This window comes from Cornus florida, unplaced genomic scaffold (assembly GCF_030987335.1).
Source record: "Cornus florida cultivar Cherokee Brave unplaced genomic scaffold, ASM3098733v1 CherokeeBrave_3.0.0_Hap2_Chr11, whole genome shotgun sequence".
Taxonomy (NCBI): domain Eukaryota; kingdom Viridiplantae; phylum Streptophyta; class Magnoliopsida; order Cornales; family Cornaceae; genus Cornus; species Cornus florida.
The window spans coordinates 116,470,397-116,495,312 of record NW_026775581.1 but is presented as its reverse complement, the minus strand read 5'-3'; the positions used below and the strand labels follow the sequence as shown (position 1 = coordinate 116,495,312).

General features: G+C 34.2%; 1 protein-coding gene across 2 annotated transcripts; it reads right to left on the bottom strand.

Moving 5' to 3' along the window:
• Window positions 1-456: 456 nt before the first annotated feature.
• LOC132282282 (bifunctional protein FolD 1, mitochondrial-like) lies at window positions 457-7,023 on the bottom strand. 2 transcript variants are annotated; one of them, XM_059783895.1, is made up of 5 exons: window positions 6,732-7,023; window positions 3,290-3,546; window positions 2,430-2,666; window positions 2,168-2,335; window positions 457-965 (listed from the first exon to the last, which is right to left on the bottom strand). In XM_059783895.1, exons 1-5 carry the CDS (start codon window positions 6,931-6,933, stop codon window positions 795-797), a joined length of 1,035 nt encoding a protein of 344 aa, XP_059639878.1. In that variant the 5' UTR covers window positions 6,934-7,023; the 3' UTR covers window positions 457-794. The 2 variants fall into 2 exon arrangements, with proteins under 2 accessions (XP_059639878.1, XP_059639876.1); XM_059783893.1 differs by having other exon boundaries at window positions 465-965; window positions 3,290-3,606; window positions 6,732-7,020.
• Between the last annotated feature and the right edge of the window lie 17,893 nt (window positions 7,024-24,916).

The window sequence follows — 24,916 nt, the reverse complement described above, 5'->3', positions numbered from 1 at the left end:
AGGTGGAAAAAAACAAGAAGGAAAAAAAATATTTATTTATTTTTCTCTATCACAGAGGAGGTATCCCGACACGCAACAGTGCAAAATAAATAAATAAATAAATAAACAATAAAATTTGGTAAAATCCAAGACAGTTGAACTAACAAAAATTAATTTTAAAATTTTTGCCTGAAAGATTTGGTCATAAATTCAACAAATCTAAAGATCTAACAAAGCAATGAAAACAATGAAAAAAAACACTTTTTTTTTTTAAAATTAATAAAAAGCACTTTTCCTAAAATCTTTTGTAAACAAATAATTGATAATAGCAACTAAAATACAAAGCATATAGAAACTGTAGTCTAAACAAGACGAAACAGGAAGTTTCACTTGAATTCCGACTCATTTAGATAAATTTTGAACCCAAAAAATCATATATTAAATCTGAAAATAAATATAAACAATCTGATTGGAGATCACTAGTGATTTTAAGCTTGACAACTTGACAAAAAGGCTAGAGAATCCATATGCATAATTTGTAAAATCCAAAAATTTTAATTCAGCTTTTCAAGGGAAACGTTAGATTTTTCTGAGCTCTCCTTTTGTTCTTTCTATGGGAATGGCGTGTGTTTCTATGAAGAGTACGGAGTATTATGCAAAACTTCAAGGAATTCATGTGCAACAAGTGCAATCATACCCCCATTATTGCAGAAAATGTTGCAATAAATATGGAATTTCCCAATTTCATGAGATTAAGGATGGACTTATATTACCCTAAAAAGATACAATGGAGAGAGTGAGAGTGAGATTTACAGTCAAGCAAAGTTGTAAGCACGCTTGGCAGAGTCAAGAGTGTTGGAGAGGAGCATGGCAACTGTCATAGGTCCCACTCCTCCAGGCACCGGGGTGATTGCAGATGCTACCCTTGCTGCTTCTTCATAGCAAACATCTCCTGTCAGACGGTAACCATGCTCGCAGCTGGGATCCTGCTCATCAGTGATGTTAAACAAAAAGAAAATTAGTTCAACTTGGACCAAATCTAAAAAAAATTTACAAAGGCTATATTTACATCCTATTGCATGCTGATTAAACATATGTGATCTCTCTCTCTCCCTGTTTGTTTCTATTGATTTATTTTTTCAGTATTTTTCCCCCTTTTTGAATAAGCCATGGAGTCGCACACATTTTGAATTGAGACTTTTTACATGTGGATACATGCAATCACTCTCAACCATGTTGTCTTAGGTAAAAATTGAGTTTCTCTTAGTAGTTAAAGAGTCCTTAAATTCAGCTCAACCGAACTTCATAAAGTCTTGGTCTCCTACATGAATCTTGTTTTGTCATTCCACTTAATCCACAATCCACATGTAATGGTATCTTTTCTTACTAACTCAATTCATGTTAGTTTTGTTCTTCCTCTTCACCTAATGTTACCCTCAATGTGTACTATATCATTCTTTCTTCCTAGTATAATTATTAGCCTTCACTGCACATGGCCAAATAATTTTCATCTCATTTTCATTCTCTCTAATTGGTGTTTTAGTAACCAACTCACAAATTCGTTACTAATTTGATCCTTTCAAATCATATACCCATCTCGACATTCGCATTTCAGGTATACTCATTTTATGAATATGTTGTTTTCTTAACCGTCTACGCAACATTCTATTAAAGAATTCATGACCTAATACTTGTTTTTATAGAATTTACCATTCAAATTTAGAGGCATATGCTGCAAGCATGACTTGATTTAACCCATTTTAATTTGGTTCTATGATCAACATCATCTTCAATTTCTCTAGTTTTTTGAATAGTTAATTTTAATATACAAAAAATGTTATATATTTTTTGTCTCTTGACCCTCGATTTTCATTATAGCCCTACTTGTATTTGTAGTTTGGCTATGGTCACATTCTATATATTCAGGTTTAGTGCTATTTATCTTAAATCATTTCCATTTTAGGGCTACTTATCTTAAATCCTTTTGATTCTAGAGATTCTCTCCGTACATCTAATACGCTTATCCTGACTCGGGTTCATCAGTTAAAACAATATAATTAGTAAATAGCATAATATACTTCATTCGTTACTTAATGCAAATTTTCTTTTGCATCAGTCTGCATTAACCTATTTTAGATATTTGGGGTCCTCAGGCAATTTCTGCAGTAATAATAGAACCTAATGTTACCTCGATTGGATTTGTTCCAACATCAATAACAATTGCACCAGGCTTTAGCCAATTGCCGCGGACTAGATTCGGCACTCCTGCAGCTGTGACCACAATGTCAGCTTTGCTGGTGATCTGTTCTGGGTTCTTTGTGAATGCATGCACAATGCTGACTGTAGCATGGTGCCTCTGCCCAACAATTTGAAAAAAATCCCTACTCAATCTACTAATAGAAGCATTATATACAACCAATATTTTGAAGAAAACAGAAACACGGTATCACCTGCAACAGCAATGATGCTGGTAATCCAACAATGTTACTCCTCCCTATTACCACAGCGTTCTTCCCCATGATTTCCACACCAGACCTGAGCAGCAACTCAATGCAACCCTTTGGAGTGCAGGGGATGAACAACGGCTCCCTTCCCCTCATGGCTAGATTCCCCATGTTGAGCGGATGGAAGCCGTCCACATCTTTTTCTAAGCTCAGCACATCCAATATCCTCATCTCATCCAAATGCTGTTCCAGACATTTTAGTTAGCCATCCATTTAATGCCAAAAAAACTTTTATTGCAATCAATTTAAAGCTCACAAACCCAGTGCTACACGTGCAACTAGAAATGTCACAGCTCACCACAAAAGCAGGTATGGTTAAATGTAAATTATCCAACATAATTGTTTCAGCAGGCTATTTCAATTGTCTCAATCATTTACTCAAATCCATATACATGAATCACATGATAATGGAACTTTTAACAAATAATCCAAGGAAAACTGAATCATTTTGGCCATCTACCCCACCACATCTTAATGGGGATCCACTTCCTCTACAACTATCTGCTGTTTCAAGAAAAATTTCCACAAGAAAATATTTACCAAACGGGTGGGTAACTGACATCCTTGCATACAGGTAGTGGGGAAGAGGAAGCGGTATTAAGTCAAAGCCTCCAAGAAAGTAAGTCATAACATTTTGGGTACAATTCTTGTTTCATTTCTTTTTCTTTTTTAAATAATTCTCATAAATTATGGTAGTTGGGCTTAAATGTGATAAAAATAAAGGAACATCCGTGCATCCAAAAACTCAAATCCATAGTTTCAAACTCAAAGTAAGAGATGAAAAAGGTATAACACAGACAAATCACCTGTGGTAGAGGTAGCTGTACAATAATTCCGTGAACTGAAGGTTTCTTGTTAAAACTTGACAATATATTACGAACTTCATCTTCTGTGCAATTATCAGGCAGTTCGGTCATCTCAAACTTAATTCCAGTCTCTTCACAAGCTCTCATTTTGTTACGGACATAAGCTTGAGAGTCCCTTCTTTGACCCACTAAAATTACTGCCAAACCAGGAACCTTCCCAATGGACTCCTTCATCCTTCTTACTTCAACAGAAATTCCTGATAAAATTTCCTCAGCAATTAACTTCCCATCAATGACTCTTGCAGTCTGTCCATTGGCTGTGGTGAACAACAGATATTAACCACACTGGGTTTAATGGGGGGCTGGCATGGAAAGAATGGAAACAGTAGAAGCCTGATATAAATGTGAGCAGAGTAACACAAAATAATAAAATTGTGACATACGAGAACCCTCTGAGCCAGAAACCAAGGTAAGCTGTGCCATAAGGCTTAGCTAATTATGAAATTACAAATCTGCAAGGTTTTAAAGTTGAAAGAAAAATTTAATGACCGATGAGGTAAAACAAAGTAGGATCGAAGAAGTAGTTCAAGTTAGAAAGGAAAACTTCTCAAGCTTTGGGCATGGACACGACATGAGAGATGGCAATACAGAAAAATATTCAAAATAGGATAAGGATACCAGAAGGACACATCAATGCAGAAGTATATATATTATATTTATATAGATATGTATAAACTATAAAAATTTTAATATATATATATATATATATAAATATATATCTGCATGCAAATTTAAAGCAACAATGGTTTGTTATGTTATATATATTATTACTAATGTTCCCTTGGAATAGTTATGACAAACTATCTGGGAGTTACATTGCATGGACATAAACTTTGAATTACATTAGAAATGATAGACTCTCATTCTCTCTCATTTCTTCCTTTTCATAGAAAGTATAAGTATTTAGAACTCTTATCATGTTTTTCTTAATAATCATGATACAATATTGTACTTAGAAAAATTGCATTAAAATGTTCAACGCATTTCAAACATGTGCCTTGAAGTATAGGAGAAATGTTGAATATATGGTCAGAGTATCTGAGAATTGAGAAATACAGGATACATGCTAGATATATATCTATGTGTGTGCGCGCGTATATATATATATATTAAATTATAGAAATGTTTAGGGAGTCAGATCACATATTTGCGAGTATCCAAGGAGTACCGGTACCTGATACGTATATGATACAGATACGGCCCCCTTATAGAAGTATTCATGCTTTGTAGTCCTCATACTGGCTTGTTCATTGAATCCATCTTGAATATGTTTCTTTGTATTTTGCCTATTAAGATAAAGATCTCTCTTCTACACCACCCAATCACGCCAAAAAAAAAAAAATGGTGGACCACTTTCCCACATCATTTGACCGGACAGGTACCATACTGACATATTAGCTATTGGCTTAGATAAATATCTAAATGCTTTCCTACCGGAGAATTCAGTTTTGGAGGAGAGACCATGTTTTTGGGTACGCATGCTCCCTGATTAAAAACTCTTAATGGGTAGGTCCGTCTATTGATTTGGCATTGATTTCCATGCAGTTTCAATCACAATGACAATTAAAAATAACTAGATAGAGCAAAAATCACTAAAAATACCCGGTCTAGCACATTGACCATGGACTTTGAAATGACACTGATGAAAACAGAAAAAATATTTTCTATTTGATACGGAAATGACATAACGTTAGTTATATATGAGTCGAGAAGAACTTAAAAGGGAAACCTCAATACTGTACTAATATGAACAACACAATGGCACTTTGATTTAGCCCTTTGAGGAATAAATGATAAATGTACCTTAAGCCATATAAAAGAGGGTACAAAATATGCAAGGTGTACATCCCCGACATAAGGAAAAAAACCCCAGGCCCCAGTGGAAGGTAAACGAAACAGGAAGGGAAAAAAAAGCCACACGCATGGTGTATAGGACAAAAAATCAAAATTTGAGCTGAAGTTAAAAGGAAAGTGAAAAGTGGTTAATGGAAATTTTCAGCTTTGAACAGTTATGCCCATAATGGTCACTGAATTTGTGGATCTTGACATTCATGTAAATGGTGTCTTTAGATTAATCTTCTTAGGATCTGAAGGCACAAATTCTCAAAAACTCAATACAATAAAACATAATGAATTCATCACAAAAAGCTATTTAGAACACAACAGTATAAATTCATTGTAATAACACTTAAAACACCCTTCTAATCCATTATTACAAAAGAACAAATCATTCTTGAAAATAAGCACAGTAGTTGTATGACTGTATCTCATCTCCACCTTTTGATTCCAACCAAAGTTGCTAACTTGTGTTCCAGTATTGTGTGTCACACGAGTACCTTCACCTACTTTTGCAGAGTCCGTGTAACATAGTAGTATGTATCTCGCATTCCGATATTGTTCTTTTATGTTTGATGAAAGGTGCAAGAGGAAAGGTCTTTATATTCAAAACACACATATAATTAAGACTACAAGTCAGCAATATCATTCTGGTAATAAGCTAAGTGTTGTTTCATCTGAATAAAACTACAATGAGTGTTACTACACTAGCAAACTGCACACCTCAAAGTGCAATGATCCCATACAATTCATAGCTCTCTCCTTTATTTCCCTTTCTCCCAATTTTTAATTAAAAAAGAAGAAAAATAACTACTTTAATGTAGATAATTAAAAAAACTCAAATTTTAATGAGAGGAGGAGTTTTGGGGAGATAAATCCAAATCCTGTGTAAAGAAGAGGAAGGCCCTAAAAATTCTTTTCATTTTAAATGACAAAGGAAATTGATAGCCCCAAATACCCTTCTTCAAGCATAAAAGGTCTTAAAGACCGAATTCCTTCTTAATCCATATAAAATAAAATAAAAACATTCAATTAATTGGCCAACGAGATGGTAAACCTAGTTAATAGTCTGTATCATTTATTACAAATGCAAGACATGGCAATGTATAGCGTGAAACATTGGCAACTTAAATACATCATCAAGATACCAATCATTTAGCAAATAAATCGAGACCAACTGTATGCTACATATTGCAAATGGTACAATTTTGACAATATTGTTAACAATGAAGCAAAAACAACAGCACAATAATGAAAAATCATAACAGAGTGAAGCTAACTATTTTCTTACTCAAAAGAACCCAGCCAATAGGAGAATTAACAGCTTAGAATAAAACTAAACTCCATGTAATTGGAAACTAAAAAAAAATCCCATGTTGAAGCATTTAAAGATGGATTCCTAATTGAAGCCAATTGTTCAAGTGGATTAATCAATTATGTGGAAGTAATAGAGGCAAGACACAGAAAACTAAAATATGACTAGAGAGAAACATATATATATACATATACGTAGAGAGAGAGAGAGAGAGTAAAATCATCAACTTACCGCATTTTGAAATAGAGGGGGGATCGAAATGGGTGTAATCTGAAGTCCATATATCGGGGAGGTCAAGGGAAAGCAGAGGAGGAGATTTTATGATTCGGTAACTGAAGGCCCTTGAGGTTGATGGTGATGGTGAGGCTGTGTTGTAGTTTTGCCACACAACTGACATGCTCTTCAATGTTCGCTTCCCCACTGCTCTCTTCATCTCTCTCCTCTCTCCTCTCTCCTCTCTCCTCTCCAACTGTAGTGGCTGATTTTGGAGAGGGTTTAGCAGTAGGCCCGACCCGGCTAAGGTTGCTCCATTTTTTTAAAAACAATTTGGAACACGGAAACGAATTTTCTAATTCTATAACGCAAGGCTCACGCATTACTGATAACTTTTTTGTATTTAGTAGTAATATCGTAAGTGTCAACTGACTTTCCTAAATTCCATGGCAAAAAATGTAATAATAATAATAATAAATTACATCGTTGCAATAATATGAATAAGAAAATTTTAAATATTCATAATATTATTTACTTAACCACTTCTAACTAGTACGTACTTAGTAGTAGTTATATTAATATACTTGCAGATGGTTGGACATTTAATTAGGGTAAATTTAAGAAAAATTAATGTATTTGAAGGAACTGGACAAGTCTGGTTAAATTTTTTAGCATCGATATCTCATTTCGGAATAACCATTTGATAGCAAAAACCATATCTTTCTTTTTAATAATTAGATTATTTTTTTTTATAGATTTTAAAGTAACTAATTGATAACATATTTTGTTTTTTCTAATATCTGTTAGTCTATTCATAAATCAAGAAAAACTTTTCAAATAACTATATCCACATCCGTTAAAATTGGAAAAAAAAAAAAAAAAATAGTTTATTACTAATTTACTATTACTATTATAAAATAAATTGATAAAGTAATACTATAATAAACTTTTTAATTTTATTACAATTCGACGAAATTCTTTTCATGTTACCGACCTTGTTCTTATCCATAGCCAAAACTAATGGATAAAAGAGTTTTAAGTTTACTATACTGACATCTAGTTTATTTCCGAAATTGATGTGGATTTAGGCCATGGTCCAACTTAATAGACTGTTTGTAGGCCCAGTGGTCCTGACACTTTGGCCTGCAATGCTTTAAAAATATTTAGCGTCGGCCCAATGGGAAATATTTGGACTCTGCTTGTTATGGCCCAACTCAGTCAATTACCGAACAAATCTGAACATTATAAGCCCGTTTGGTATGGCGCGTTATGTTTTTGATCAATACAAAACAAATGTTTTGTTGTAGGAGTGTTTTAGATAAAAATCAGACTTATGTTTGGTAACGAAAATTTGTTTTAAAAATTTTAAAAATTTGCGTTAGTTCCTCCTTTACAGTACCAAAAAATACAATATCATCAATTTAGTGATATAAGTTTGGGCCAAAAAATTTAATATGTTATTAATTATTTCAAATCAATATCAATTATTCCAAACATAATATGTATCCAAATTTAAAGACCGATATAAAAAAATAATATTAACACATTTCAAACAAGTCCCATAGATACTCTATGGATACGTCGATATTCTTTGGAGATGCTGCTATACATTCTAAAAATATTCTAATTATTTAAAAAAAAAAAAGTTATTTATGTTTAATACATTGCCCAAATATGTCACACTTATCAGATACAGTTACTTGTATATGAATTTTTGTGCATATCTATATTAGGAATGTGTATGTTGTCATGTCAAAGTCGCATCACATATCTTACTTTTGTAAAGAATTTATCTTATATCTCGAATCGTTTTCCATGCTTCATAGCGGTGTGAACGTGGATATCAAAAGGTTTTAAACTTTAATTAATTGCCAAACAAATCTATGCTTACGCCTAGATTGGAATGGTACATAAAAGGTGTCGGACATATAGACCTAATAAAAGTGATTAGACACCTCAAGTTGTATTAAAATTGGAAGTCATAGTTTTTTATTTTCTTTCTTTTCTTTTTCTAATTATTGTTGACAAATGATGATAATTTACAGTTTATTGCCAATTGAACTTCATGCAAGACATCATTTTCTATGTAACACATGATGAAACTAAAATCATGAATTAGAGTAAAAACATAGTCATCGGTCATAGTTATAAGAGAGTATTTGAAAGTTGTCCTCAACAAATATAATTTTTCAATAGGTAATTCGACATTAAAAAAATATACAACTAGGGTAGCCCATCAATAAGATGATGACGGGAGAGAAGTTTCATTGTCATTTGGGAAAATACCACATAGGGATCACTGTATTGTTTATCAAAAAAATAACTTAATGAAAAGCAAGAATGGGCTAATATATACTATATATATTTTCATCCCATAAAAAGATCAAGTAACTTCAAATTAAATATTACACACAGTCTAACAAATATATATATATATATATAAAAGGTGTGGACTATAAATTTTTACTCCACAAGAAAAGATATAAGTATTTAGATGAATGAAAAATATGTTAAAGTTGGTGGGCTAGTGAACACAAATGGGATATACTCACATATATTCAACTGAATTAATAAACACACCATTCAAAAACACTCACTTATATAAAATTGAATTCTTTATCTTATATTGCTCAATTGTTTGTGTTTTTAAATACGCTTACATGACTCACCTATTTATATTACTCAATGGATACTTCTAGTACATGAATTTAATACATGCAATGAACTACACAATAAATCAAAATATTTCATATACACCAAAATGTTACATGTACTAGCAATTATTATGAGATTCTTTGCACCTTCCCAAGTATCACTTGGTTTTCTTAGATGAATCTAGACAAGTCTAGATTAATCTTCCAACATCCCCCCTTAAGCTAGACTTGTGCAACTCCAAGTTTCTCCTTCAATTTGATAAACCTTTTTAACTTCAATGCTTTTGTAAAAATGTCTGCAATCTGATCTTCGGTTTTGCATTGTTTGATGACAATTTCTCCATCTTTAACCAAATCTCTAATGAAGTGATACTTGATTCTAATATGCTTACTTCTGTCCTAAAAAACTGGATTCTTGCTAAGTGCAATTGCTGAATTATTATCACAAAACAAAATAGTATCTTTCACCTGAAAATACTTCAAATCTTCTAATACCCATTTCAACCATAGTGCTTGGCAACCAGCTGTGGACAAAGCAATATATTCAACTTCTGTAGTTGAAAGTGCTACTACAGGTTGTTTCTTCGATGCCCAAGATACTTCACCTGAACCAATGTTAAAGACATATCCAGAAGTACTTTTGTGATCATCTCCACTACCTCCCCAATCACTATCACTATATCCGGTCAAAGTTGAATTTTGACCCCTCTTGTAATGAATTCCATGATCAATTGTACCTCGAACATATCTCAGAATTCTATTTCTAGCATCCCAATGACTTTGCTTTGGTGCTGCCATGAACCTGCTTAAAATGCTAACTGAAAACATTAAATCTGGTCTTGTTGCGGTTAAGTACATAAGACTTCCCACAAGATTTCTATAGACAGTAGCATCAAAATCTTCACTCCCAACATTTTTGCTCAACTTCAAACCTACTTCCATGGGTGCTGTACTTGGTGAGGCTTCCTCCATTTTGAACTTTGCAAGCAAATCTTTTGCATATTTCTTTTGTGAAATTTTGATCTCACCACTTTCTTGCTTAACTTCGATTCCAAGGAAATAATGAAGAAGACCCATATCTGTCATCTCCAATTCATTCATCATCGACATCTTGAACTCATCACACATCCTCTTACAATTGCTGGTGAAAATTAAGTCATCAACATATAAGCAAACTATTAAAATATTTCCACTTTTGTCTTCTTTAGTGTAGATAGCATGTTCATAAAGACATCTCCTGAACCCATTCTTTATGAAGAAACTATCAATGCGACTGTATCAAACCCTTGGAGCTTGTTTTAAACCATATAAGGCCTTCTTCGAATGACATACCTTGCCTTCTTCACCTTTCTTCATATAACCAAGTGGTTGCTCAACATAAACTTTTCTTTGATGTAGCCATTTAAAAATGCTGATTTTACATCCATTTGATGTATTTTCCATCCTCTTTAAGCTGCTATTGCAAGAATTAATCGAACTGTCTCTAATCGAGTCACTGGAGCGAAAATTTCTTCATAATCGATGCCATGCTTTTGTTTGTAGTCTTTCACAACAAGTCTTGCCTTGTACTTGTCCACTTCTCCCTTCTCATTTAGCTTTATTTTGTAAACCCACTTCACACCAAGTGGTTTCTTGTCTTTTGGAAGCTCGGTCAATTCCCATGTCTTATTCCTTTTGATTGCATCAATTTCTTGGTCCATAGCTTTCTTCCATTTCTTATCTTTTGCAGCTTCTTCAAAATTTATTGCATTAGCAAACATCACAAAATTTATCAAGTCATCCCCATCAATTCTTCTTACTGTTCATAAATTTACTGGATGCTTTTTGTTTTTGGAGGAGGAGATTCTTCATCACTTGATGATGATGAACTCGAGCTTGGAGAATCTGGTGTGTTTTCAACATGCTGAACATCTTGATCTTCTTCTTTGCTTTCCATATCCACAACAGTTGAATTCTTTTCTTGAATGGTATTTTCCCGTTTCTATGCTTCTTTTTCATTGAACTTCACATCTCGGTTGATAATTATCTTCTTTGAGGTAGGATTGTACAACCTATATGCCTTCGAACTTTCACTGTAGCCAACAAAAACACACTTTTCAGATTTATCATCCAATTTACCTCTCTTCTCGTTTGAAATATGGGAGTAAGCAATACTGCCAAAAATTCTTAGATGATTAACACTTAGATTTAAACCACTCCAAGCTTCATAAGGAGTCATTCCTTGAACAACTTTTGTTTTAACTCGATTTAGTAAATATACCACACATGATACTGCTTCACCGCAAAAAATCTTTGGCATCCTCTTTGCTGTCAACATACTTCAAGCCAACTCCATGATGGTTCTATTTTTCCTTTCGGCAACTCCATTTTGTTTTGGAGTCCCTCGAACAGTTTTCTGATGTTGAATACCATGCTTGATTAAAAACTTCTTATAACTGATGCACTCCCCACCTCGATTAGATCGTATGGTTTTGATCTTGTAGCCACTGTCATTTTCGAAAGGGCTTTGAATGCTTTAAATCTTTCAAATGCTTCACTCTTTTCTTTCAGCAAATAAATCCATATTTTCCTGCTATAATCATCTATAAATGTCAAAAAGTAACGATTACCTCCCATTGACATGGTTCGCATTGGTCCACACAAATCTGTATGTACCAACTCAAGTGGCTTTGAAGCTCTCCACGGCTTTCCAATGGGAAAAGGCTCTAGATGATACTTTCCCAAAATGCAGGCTTCACAAACTCCATCTTCTTTATTGATTCTTGGCAAACCTTTCACCATGTTCTTTTGACACATGTAGGATAATGAGTTGAAACTCATATGCCCATATCTGTGATGCCATAGCCACGATTCTTCATTCATCACGGCACTAAAACTGACCATCATCTCATACATAAGCTTCAATGGAAACATTCTGTTTTGTGTCATTTGTACCTTTGTAATCAGCCCACCATTTTTATCTTTGACCACACAAACATCATTGTTGAAGCGTACGTCATTTCCCTTTTGTATAATCTGTCTAACACTCAAAAGATTGTATTTAAGACCTGGAGCATAATATACATCAATAATCTTCTGCACTCCCTTCTTGCTTTTAACAAGAATGTCGCATTTTCCTCTGACAAAATGCCTTTTATTTTCATCAGTTTTGACTTCACTTTGGATAGATCATCCAAATTTACAAAGGCATTTTTATCTCCAATAACGTGATTGCTGCAACCACTGTCGATATACCATATATTTTCTGAAACTTTTTCTTATGTATTGCAAGCCAACATGAAAACTCCTTCTTCCTTTTCTTCCTCCTTGTGCATGAATGTCGAACTGTTGCTTGCTTCATTATCATTCTTTTTGAACCAGCAATCTGCTTGAAAATGCCCCAGTTTTCCACAATTGAAACACTGGAGATGATATGAGTCACCGCGACCTCTACCTTATCCTTAGCTTCGACCTCGGCCTCGACCTCTATTCATTCCTCTTCCTCTTTCTTTATTAGGAGGAAAATTAGCATTTTCCTTAAACTCAAAAGTTCTTCCTTCACTATTTCTTCCTCTTCCTCGGCCACCTTGATCACTTCTTGTTCTTCTCCAACCTTCTCTAAAAGAAGTTTGAGCATGAAATGCCTGTTCTAGAGGTGTTGAATCAAAATTCTTTAATCGAAGCTCATGAGATTGGAGTGATCCCATCAAGCTATTTACTGACAAAGTCGACAAATCTTTCGGCTCTTCAATTGCTACAACGATGTGTTCGAATTTTTTGGGCATACTTCGGGGGATTTTTTCAACAATTCTTTGATCTTGAATATTTTCTCCATTTACCTTCAATTGGTTAGTGATCGAAAGAATACGATTAAAGTATTCTTCTACACTTTCAGAATCTTTCATCTTAATCGTATCGAATTCAGCTTGAAAAGCTTGCAATCTCACCACTTTAACTTTATCTTTACCGTTATAAGTGGCCTGTAACTTATCCCACGCTTGTTTTGCTGAAATGGTTATCGAGATTCTTTCAAAAATTACTTCATCAACTGCTTGATAATTGAAGAACAACGCCTTCCTGTCCTTCTTTCGATTCTCCTTCAACTCATTGAGTTGTGCTTGACTCAGCCCCGCTTGATTCTCTGGTTCTTTAAAACCGTTTTCAACAATTTCCCATAAATCTTGTGATCCATACAACACCTTCATTTATATACGCCACTGATTGTAATTCTTCCCACGAAACTTGGGAAGTTGGGGCTGCAACATGTTGTTAAATGTCATTTTTCTTTGTCGATCTTGTAACAAGGCTTTGATACCACTTTGTTGGAGTTGGTGGGCTAGTGAACACAAATGTGATACACTCACATATATTCAACTGAATTAGTAAACACACAATTCAGAAAAACTCACTTATATAAAACTGAATTCTTTATCTTGTATTGCTCAATTGTTTGTGTTTTTAAATACACTTACATAACTCACCTATTTATACTACTCAATGGATACTTCTAGTACATGAATTTAATATATGTAATGAACCACACAATGAACCAAAATATTTCATATACACCAAAATGTTCCATGTATTAGCAATTATTATGAGATTTTTTACACCTTTCCAAGTATCACTTGGTCTTCTTAGATGAATCTAGACAAGTCTAGATTGATCTTCCAACAAAATATCCTGAATTAATAAAACATTTGGAAAACTCTAAGGAGATATGGACAGTGAACACATTGAGGCACACATGGCTGTCTCTCTACCTGTGCAACGGAGTGACGGGAGTCGTTGGACTAATTGGGAAGGAGATTAATTGGTCGGACATTCATGGCCATGTTGTAGACTTGTTGGAAAAGGGTGGCATGCACCTCACATGGAATCACACACACATACATACATATATAGTTATATATATATATACACACAAACACAAGCACACAGATAAACAAATATTGATGAAGAAACGATAATAAGAATTGATAGGAAAAGGACGAAGAAAGTCGTAGCCAAAAGATGGAGCTTGAGTGCAACACAACAAAATGCTGTCAAATTGAACTTAAAACAACAACAGTGAAAAGTGGATGCTGCTAAAAAGCATCATGTCAAAGACTCAATTCTCAATTCAGCTGCTGGGACGCGACAGGACTCATGCAAACATACTATGTGTGTATATATATATATGCATGTCTTTCCACTAATTTTTTCTATCACCGTATCTTCAAAAAGATGCTATCATGCTACTATTATTGATCTTGTACGAACTTGTGGAAATTATAAAAAGGTTTGTAGAATCTATAACTTTTTATTTAAATCTTTGAAACCACTAATTCCATATTTTTTTTGCATTGTTTTTTTGTTCAATTTTGTTGACAAGGAGGTTCAAATGGGACCTCATGTTGGGATAATTGAGATTCATCTCCACTAATCATTACAAAGTCCAAGAGTAAAGGCTTTTCATATCAGTGTAAAAACCTACTGTATTATTAGTTGTTCTTGGATAATTTTGATCTTTCTTTGATTAATTGATTTGTATGTGGACAAAAATATTTAAAGCAACTAAATAAAACTAAAACCTACAATCATTTGATACATTAATGTGGAACTCAGGAATCCCTCATCAAACCACAGTAGTAACTAGCTTAGAAATTCGGTATGTGTAGTCACTTAAATTCTGTAAGGTTCCGATATCCCAAAGCTAAAATGATTTTTGGTCAGTTCTCAGTATAAGTAACACAACTCATTTTATAATCTTGGCCAGTTCTCAGTCTAAGTAACATAACTCATTTTATAATCTTGGTAATGAATCAGAATTAAAATCCTGCTAGATTTTACTGGCCTCGCGTATATTCTAGTGGGAATAGCTATCTGATGTGGGACAAGAAGTTGAGACTTTATATATCCTTGTATTCTAGTTATTCGATGTGATGTGAGTCTATTTTGTGTACCAATCTATTATGAATCTATGATACTATTTGTCCTGCTTCGATATTATTTGTTACCAGTGAACTTTACTTTTTTTAACTTAAATTATTATGTAATGTTATTGCATGCTGATCTTATACATGCAAGACTCTTTGATTTGGAGTTTGATGTGGACAAGAGCCATGACATTAGGCATATAATATTGGGGGAGTTTTTGAGGGTTTAAAAAACTTGTATTGTAAAATCACATTCCTCAAGATTCGAAAGAGCGGGAGAGAGAGCTTAGGCAATAGGGCATTAGGTGTAGAAAAAGAAAGAAAGCAAAACCAACAAGTACAAAAACCTTTTTTGGCCATGGAAAAGCAGTCCAAAATCACTAATCAATGGGTTGGCATGGACTCTTCAAGAAATTACTAGTAAAATAAAGTTACCACTTTTTGGTGCGAGGAAGGAAAAAGCGAGGTAAAATTGATTTGAAAGAAATAGGTCACACCTCGGGTGATGTGTCATCTCACGTGTTGAAGTTAAGCCAAGAAAGAAAAGTCTCGTGTTGTGACTCTCAAATCTGACAGGACCACAGACTAAACCAAGCCAAGGTGTGAAAGACCTTCAACTTTTACATGCTATTAGCCCTAAAAGCCTAGTCTACAACCTTGAAAACTGTGGCATTTTGCATCTCTCACACACACACACACATCCTCTTTTAAACTACTCGACTACAGTAGTATATGTTTATTTTACTTTGCATGTGTAAGTGTAATTAATAATTTGTGTAAATAAAAAGGTTCGAATCAAGATCTGAATAGGGATAGGAAGAGTGAAAGAGTCAAACACAGGGCCAAAGGAAAGAAAGAGACAAATAAAGAAATCAGAACAATAAAGTTAAGATGATGATGCCGTTGAAAGCAAAATGTCAAACACTAAAATTGCATTCTTTTTGGGAAATGTAAAGATCTGACAACTCTCCTTCTCGACCACCACCACTGTTTAACTCTCTTGTCCTGTCCTTTCTCTCCTCATTTCCCTATCCTACTTTTGAATATTGAAACCGGGATCCTCATTTCATTTCAAACCCTCGTCGTCTGCATTTTCCAAACTGTACTGTAATATTTTTAAGGGTGGGTAAAGTACATTAAACCCCCCTTAAACTATTAATCATTTACAATAAATCCTCTTGAATTATAAAAAATTTTCTTGAGCTATGATTTTATTATAATTTACTCCCTTGAACTATTGGTCATTTGCAAGAAACCCCCTGAACTACAAAAAACTCCCCTGAACTATGATTTTGTTGCAATTTACCCCCATGACATCAGCTTCCGGTACCGAAAATTTTGAAAAACCAGTTTACCCTTATAACACACTACGTCGTTTTAACTTATACACTTCTTACATTTTTTTTTTTCCCTGTCAAAAGATGTTTTTCATCCAACATAACCCAAAATAGAGAGTTAGAGAGAGAGAGAGAAGAAACCAAAGAAATCCGAGGTCGGCGGGATGGCTCAGTCTCGGATGATGGCGGCTTATGCGCGGAGGACTCGGCTATGATGAAAGCTCGGTTGACTCGGCCGTGAACTGTGGAAGCAGCAGCGAGCTCAAGGGGGCTCGACGGTGAACTGTGGAAGGCTGTGTGCTTGGCTATAGAGATGGCGGAATGGGCCGGGCGAGCTTAGAATGGACTGTGGAATGGACCGGCAAGCAAGGTGAGCTGAACGGCGAGCAAGGTGGTGACGGCGATGGGCTGACGCAACGGTGCAGAGAAGTGCGATATATATGGCCGACAGATCTGGCGGGTGGTGCAACGGCTATGATGGAGCTATGACAGGAGACCCAACGATCCCAGTAACAAATTCCTCGACTTCATCGTCCATTTCAGTCAATCAATTCGAGCGAATGGGATAACTGCAAAAAAAAAAATATAGTTCAGGGGGGTTTCTTGCACATACCCCAATAGTTTAGGGGGTTTTTTTTGCAACTTTTATAGTTCAGGGGAGTTTCTTACATATACTCCAATAGTTCAGGGGGGTTTTTTGAAACTTTTATAGTTCAGGAGGGTTTCTTGCACATACCCCAATAGTTCGGGGGGGTTTAATGCACTTTACCCTATTTTTAATCAGATAATTCTTTTTTTATTATTTTTTTATTTTACACTTAATCAGATAAAATTTAAAAGGATAAATTTCATTTACCGCCCCTTAAATTCATTAATTTCTAAGTGAGACTATCTTTACCTTTTATAATTCCATTTACCTCCTATGAGGTTTTGATATATTTCTCTGTTCTCAACTTTGCACCATTACTTGACACATGACGGAGATAAACATAATCGATTAATGTCAGTAGTAGAACATGAATAGAATGCTAATTTTGCCATTCTAATGTTTGAAATGATATCAAATATTTCATAGGCAAAATGATAAAATAACACATGACAGTTGCTAACTTAGATAACCGTGAAATAAGTGGGGTCTATGTGGAATTTTTACAAATCTTAGGAAAGGTATGCAAAACTTATCCCATTTAAAATATATGTTGCAATAAGATTAAGTGTCATGAAAATATCTATAGCACACTATAAGATATATGCATCCGTGACTTGATCAATTAATGCTACTTTAAATATCTCATCGTTGATAAAAAGTTTATTGTGAAAGCACACTATAGGATATACATCCGTGACTTGATCAATTGATGCTACTTCAAATGTCTTATCGTTGATAAAAAGTTTATTGTGAAAGCACACTATAGGATATGCATCCGTGACTTGATCAATTGATGCTACTTCAAATATCTCATCGTTGATAAAAAGTTTATTATAAAAGAACTTTTATGGAGTGATAGAGAGTCTGGCAGTTTTATAAATTCGATTAATTTTGTATGAGTAGAGACTAATGTCGTTAGCAATGACATTATGATAACATTAACCTCCACTTATATAAATCAATCAGAATTGTCCAACTTTCGAACACCAAATCATTATCCTTTATCGTGAGTCAGCGTCTCAAACAGTAGAGATATCACCAAAATTATATTTTGTCAATTTGTTGATCACCTCAACAAAAATAATCAAAACCAATAAACTTGGGTTAATTACAGGACCTCCCATGTTGTTTGCCATAATTATAGGGACCTCTTTTATTGTAATGAGTCAGTCATTTTTCTTCATTTCTTTTTTCTCAAATTTTACGAACAAATTTTTTCCGTTGATTTTTCTTTTTTGAGTTCGATTACTCGTCACTTAGCGTCGTCTCGAGTGCTCGAAAATAGATTTCGAGACTCTTTCTTTTGGATTGACAACTTCCTTTAAGGACCGAATCATTCCCACATTTTCATTTTTGGACATTATTTACTTTTTGTCTTTTTTCCGTTTGTCACTTTGTTGGCACAACCTTACTTTCCGTGTTCAGAGTTGAGTTTTGACTTCGCTAGTTTTTATTCTAGTTGATTTTCTTGAAATGCGTAGCTTTACTTTTGGAGAAAAGCTCGCCAGTTGTTTCTTTCTACCGCAGGGGCGTGGATGAAAGGATTCTTCAGAAACATTGATGTTTCTTGAGGTGTTTTTTATAAATATCTTTTGAAGATATTTATTTCAGGAATTTTTAAGAAAATATCTTTTCATTCTGGGCAGTTTTGTAATTATTTTTCTTGGAGGGGCCATTGTGCAATTAACGAAAGTTATTGCAAAGTACCTCATTTTGAGCCTGAATCCTTGTATGGAATTCATTTTCACATTTCGGTGAGTCGAGAATTCTTATAATTTCATTCTGATCGTTTTTCCCAGTTTTAAGGTTTTCGGCCCCAATTACCGCCGAACTTGTTCGGGGTATATCTTCCTGCACTGGACTCAGTTTTCGACGCTGTTTCTTCTGTTATTCATTTTTTTCATTTTGTTTCTTTTTCATTCACGGTGTTGTACCATTTGAGCGCGTCTGCGCAAATTTCACTTTTTTGGACCTGGCGGGGCCATTTCGGGGCCCTTTTAGGGTTTTACTATGAATATGAGGTTATAAAATTAAAACATGGGATTCTCCATCTTCTCACATTGCTGTAGATTAGCCATGGCAGCCGAAGGGGGCTGCCACCCTTCTTCTCTCAAATTGACCTTCTTCCCCTTTGTAAAATGTCGTAATGCCTTAGCGTTTATCGTAGGCCTTGACAAGGTGGTCATTTCCCCCTTATTAGAAGCCGATTCTAACCATTTTTGAGTTCGGGTTTGAATTTTTATGATGCCTCAAGGGTTAAAGTTGTTTCCCTCGTAGTCCCCGACATAACCTAAAAGTATCATCGAATTCGGAGAGATTTCCTTCCGGTGGGGATTTGAGATTTCATCTCAAAGTGAGATAGGAGATGTCTTAGGCTTATATAATTGTTGTATTAATTATTTTATAAGCTTATACAACTTGTATGCATGCCTATATAATTTATTTAGAATTTAATTTAATTATTTTCTTTGTATAAGATTTAATTCTCATGGTTGTTGTAATACCCATTGTTTTCAAAAGGGTAAAAATGGGGATTTAATTTTGTTTAATTGATTTAATTATGTGACTTAGGTGTTTTGTTTTATTTATTATTTGTTTGAAAGTGGTTATTTAAATTATTATTATTATTATTTTTTTTATTGTATTGGTTTTTCTTTAACTAAGTTATTTAACTGTAATTGTATGTTGGTTGTATTTTTAGCTGTGTAATTGTGATTTACTTTAATTAATTAAAATAATTGTGATTTACTTGGATTAATGACGTGTGTTTTAAAATGACTTAGTTGGTATGGATTCTTTTTGTATGGTCGTAGGATTAGGGTTTTTCTTCTATAGGGATTAATTAGCCGACATATGGTTAGGCTGGGATTAGGATTAGGGTTGATAGGGCAGATATATATATATATAAATGTTGTATGTCTGCAAGGGTTTGAAAAACCCTTTTCCCCGTAACTAGAGAAGAGAGGAACAGAGAGAGACTTGAGGGAGAAGCTGTGAGGCTAAAAGAGGAAGAATAGGGGAAGAACAGAGGGGTTGTTTCTGGATGGAATTAAGAAACAACAAAGGACTGGAATGGTGGTCAGAGGTGGAATGCAGTCTTGAGAATTCTGAAACTTAGAGATGGCGGTGAAGGTTTCAAACCGGAATCTTAAGGCAAGTTTCAGTTTATCTCTTTCCTAGAAACTTGTGTTCTGTGCATTCTTTATAGACTCCAGGGTTTAATTCAACTCTTAAAACGGATGGTTGATGCATGTTTCACCGGACTGTAAATTGTGTTATATTTATTTAAACTGAAAACGGTTTCTTGCTTAAACTGGTCTGTGTTTGTTTTAAACTTCTGTAAATCAATTAAAAATTAAAATTGAGGTGTTCTAGGACTGTTGGGACTTATCTTGAACCTTAATAACTTTAAGGAAACTTTGGAACAGAGGTTAAAATTTTACCGGAATCAAGGAAGACAAACAGAGGCAATATAAACTGTTTTTGGTTTTGGTTTAGATTTTTGTTGATTAATTCATACTGGAAGAAGAGGAGTTTCTAGGACAATAAGAACTTAAATTGAACCCTAGGTATGTTAAAAATATTTTGGACAGGGATGTTGAACTTCGCCGGAAGCACAGAGATCACCGGACGAAGCAGAGACGAAGCAATGGAGCAGAGACGGCTCTCAGGGGAAGAGAGCCGGCTCTCTAAATGAGGGAGCCGGCTCCCAAGAAGGTAGAGCCGGCTCTCCACGAGGGAGAGCCGGCTCTGGAAGATGAAGAGCTGGCTCCCATGGGGGGGAGCCGGCTCCTTTGAACAGAAACCCCTCCGGGGGTATTTCTGGTAATTTTTGATACTTCAGGGGCAAAAGGGTAATTTTGGAGTTTCATGGGGGTTCTTAAATGGTGTATAGAGCATGTTTAAGACCTAAGATGCATTGATTCAGGTCATGGGAATGGACAACATAAATTTTAAAATAAGAATGTTCAATATTGTCAAGAAGGAAGGAGAACTGGAATCGTTGGTTGGCTAGCAAATTAAATGAACTGCTATAAAGGTAAGTGTTAGGAATTTATACTAATGATATAAATGACATGTTTCAGTTCCAAGAGGGTTGTTTATGCTATGGTTAGGGTCGTCATGTAATTTTGATTGATAGGTTGTATGCCGACAGGAGTTGTAGGAGTTTTAGTTGCTAGCTTTATTTTAGCGAACTAATTGGACTTGTATGGGAATACTTTTGGGGTTTCATAAGATGTACTCCGGGTAGTCTTCTGAGTGTCGTTATATCAGATACATGATCTATAGTGAGGATTAAAGAGACATCATGTAATTTAAGCATTATTTGGCATGCTGTCAAGGGTGATGTAGGTTGTGATTACTAGTTTTGTTTTAGCAAACGAACTGGACTAGTATGGAGGTATTTTTGGCAGTCTAGTATAATGTGCACAGTAATAACTCATTTGTCATTATATTGTGCTATGGATGTTAATTGATGAACTGTTAAAATTTATGTTCGATCAATTGTATGGAATTGGATAATTTAAGTTGTTCATCATTACTTTAACAATTTAAAGGAAGGATTTATGGTTTAATCATTATACTATGCTATGGTTGTTAATTGATGAACTGATTTAGTTTCTGTTTTGTCAATTGGATGGATGTGGATAATTTAAATTGTTTAACAGTAATATAACAATTTAACAGGAGTTTTATGATTATAATCATATACTGGATGCATAATAGGATCTTAATAATACATGTTTTCTATTATGCTGGTTCATGGATATACTTGATGTTCTAATGAATGTGCATCACTGGTGGATCATTTGCATTATATGTACCGGTATGGGACGGTGACATATCAGGGATGGATTAGATCAAAAAGTTAAGTCCTACCCCTTCATACATACGGAATGGATTAACTAAAATAGTTAAATCCTACATGAATGCATGTCCTGTCAAGTAAAACAGTTGAACGATATAACGGATGTTTGTTTTATTTTTCTGCATTAGGGAAGAATTTATATATATATTTATGGTACCGTGATACGAGCTTGAGTCTCCTGATCACGGTTAGGGTCCGTATATTGCAAAGGTTGGGTAGCTAGATATAGCTAATGTTCCCTGGTAGGTCTAGGTACTTGGCCGCTGAAAAGCGTATTTTATAGGTCACCTTCTTCTCAGGCTGAACTATGTTATAGGCTAGTGAGCATCCTATAGTGTGTATATATATATATGGACTATTGTAGATATTACCGAGCTATCAAGGATGTATCTGAGTATCGGGTTTATGTACGGATTGTAATAGATTGGAACTTGCATGTGGGTTTGACCCACTCCTATTTTTCAGGTATTCGCCAGTACCAGGCTTAGAGTTTGATCGTGTTGATGCAGATACAGACACTCACTCTTTCGGTTACATAGGATTTCCTTTCTATTTTGGTTTTAGATTTTAATTCTGTAACTTTATTTAAAATTTTGAAATTAGGGGTCCACTAGGTGGATTCCCGAGTTGTACGGATTTAAATTATATTAAATTATTATTTAAGGTTTGAGGATTTTCATATTAGTATTCTTTCTGTTTATTATTATTTAAATCTTACTTCAGTTTTATTCCTGCTTGTTTACATATTAATTGTTTGGTATCCCTCGGATCTGTGCTCGGACTTAATCACCCGTAGCTCTAGAATTGAGGGGTATCACAGTTGTATACAGCTTGGAATTAAATTGTGGCATGCTATTAAATTAGGTCTTGATATGTTCATTAACATATATTAAATTGGGAGTATTTGATTAAGTATTGAAACTTTTATTTAATTATTTTCTTAAATTTTAATTTAATTCACATGGTTGTGACTTGCATGGAATCAACTTGTAATGTGATATTAAAATAGGCCTTGATATGTTCTTTAACTTACGTTAAATTGAGAGCATTTGAAGTTGTTTTAAAATCTAGAGAAAATTAATTAATTAGATTAATTAATTTTACTTTAAGTGTTCTACTCACTTAATTTGATTTTTGACTTGATATTGTTGATGAGCTTGGCATGCTCTATTATATATATTAAATTGAGAATATTTGAATAAGTTTTGAGAACTTTATTTATTTATTTTCTTGGCATTGAGTTTAATTCACCTAGTGATGCCTAGAGTGGAATTAACTTATATCATGAAATTAAAATAGGCCCTGATATGACCTTTGACATATTTGATTTGTAGAATTTTTGGGGTTACTTTGTAATCTTGAGAATTTAATTATTTAAGTTAATTAAATTCCCTTTTATGCTTTCATTGAGGTAATTAGGCATTGATATTGTATTCTTGCTTAATTTGTAATTTAGAACTTGTTATATGATTACATGATAGTATTCCATGAGTTGAAGTTATGATTTAACTTGTAAGTATTCACATTTTACTTATATGACATTTAATATGTCATTGTAGCTTGAATGCCTAGGGCATGGCTTGTGTGTATTCCATGACTTGGTTGTGTGTGGTAATTGATTTTGGTGCATTGTGTATGTGTGATATATTTGTTGCACAACTTAATGATTTTTGGAAAGCTTGTATGGACATTAGAAATTGTTATGGCTAGGGTATGGCTCTAGTATGGGGAATGAAAGTTTCCTCTATTTCATATAGTGCGCACTAGGTGGTACCCTGAGGGCTAATAACCCAAAAATACCAATAACACGGTTTAATTCCGGGTTTATCGCGCACTAGGTAGTGCTTTATCTTTCCATCATTGGTTAATTTCGCATTCAATTCCTAGTTGTAAACGTCGATTATTTTTAACTTGTACCTGGATGCATGAAACTTCATTTCTTGCTTAGTATACTTGGATTTGTATACTTGTATGTCATGTATATAAAAAATGCTTAGTATACTTGTGAGTGTATACTTGTATATATGTTGCATTTTCATTTCAATATTGCTTAGCGTACTTGGTGTGTACACTTGTATATTGATGATTTAGTATGGTAGATAACCTAGTATACTTGTGGCTTGTATATTTGTTCTACGGGCATTTCAATATTAATTGTATACTTGTGTACGTATACTTGTATATTGATTATCTTGTTACATTGTACCGTATGCTTCTATATTGCTTAAATTGCATGAATGATATGGTTTATGTTAAAAATGTTTTAAGGTAGCTTAGGATGCTCCTTGAGTCTCACAATGGACATGGGCGCTAGGTGGCATGGACCTTAATTATTGATTTATATCAATTTAATGTACAGTAAAACGTTAGGTTTATGCATGCTTATCTCCTATGAGTAACTTTATGTTACTCACCTGCGTAGTGGGGACATTTTTCAGGTATAGGGACCATAATTTGAGATTCACATTATGCCTTGGAAGTTTTGTAGACTTGAAGTTTTCATTTCATGCAAATGTTAACATGAAAGGCTATTTTTAGTTTATAATTTCAAAACTTGTATATTTGCTTCTAAATATGTATTATGTACATAAGTACACATTTTGAGTTGTATTTGATATGTATGAGATGAGGCCATGGGCCAACGACATTTGATTTGTATTTTAAGCACTTTTACTTTCAAGGCTATTTTGTTGAAATATAGAAAAATACAATGCTTTAACTCCATTACATTTGCAGGGGTGGTGGGAAGTGGGTTTTATGTAATACCCCTAATTTTAAAAGGATAGTCTCGGCATT

Bases quoted from the DNA above. Each gene is read 5' to 3' on its own strand.
- LOC132282282 (XM_059783893.1), bottom strand. From the start codon at position 6,933: ATGAAGAGAGCAGTGGGGAAGCGAACATTGAAGAGCATGTCAGTTGTG. The intron at 2,667-3,289 runs GTGATTTGTCTG...TGTCTGGAACAG, and splicing joins TACAGCTACCTCTACCACAG to CATTTGGATGAGATGAGGAT. The intron at 2,336-2,429 runs GTGATACCGTGT...ATTGTTGGGCAG, and splicing joins CAGCATCATTGCTGTTGCAG to AGGCACCATGCTACAGTCAG.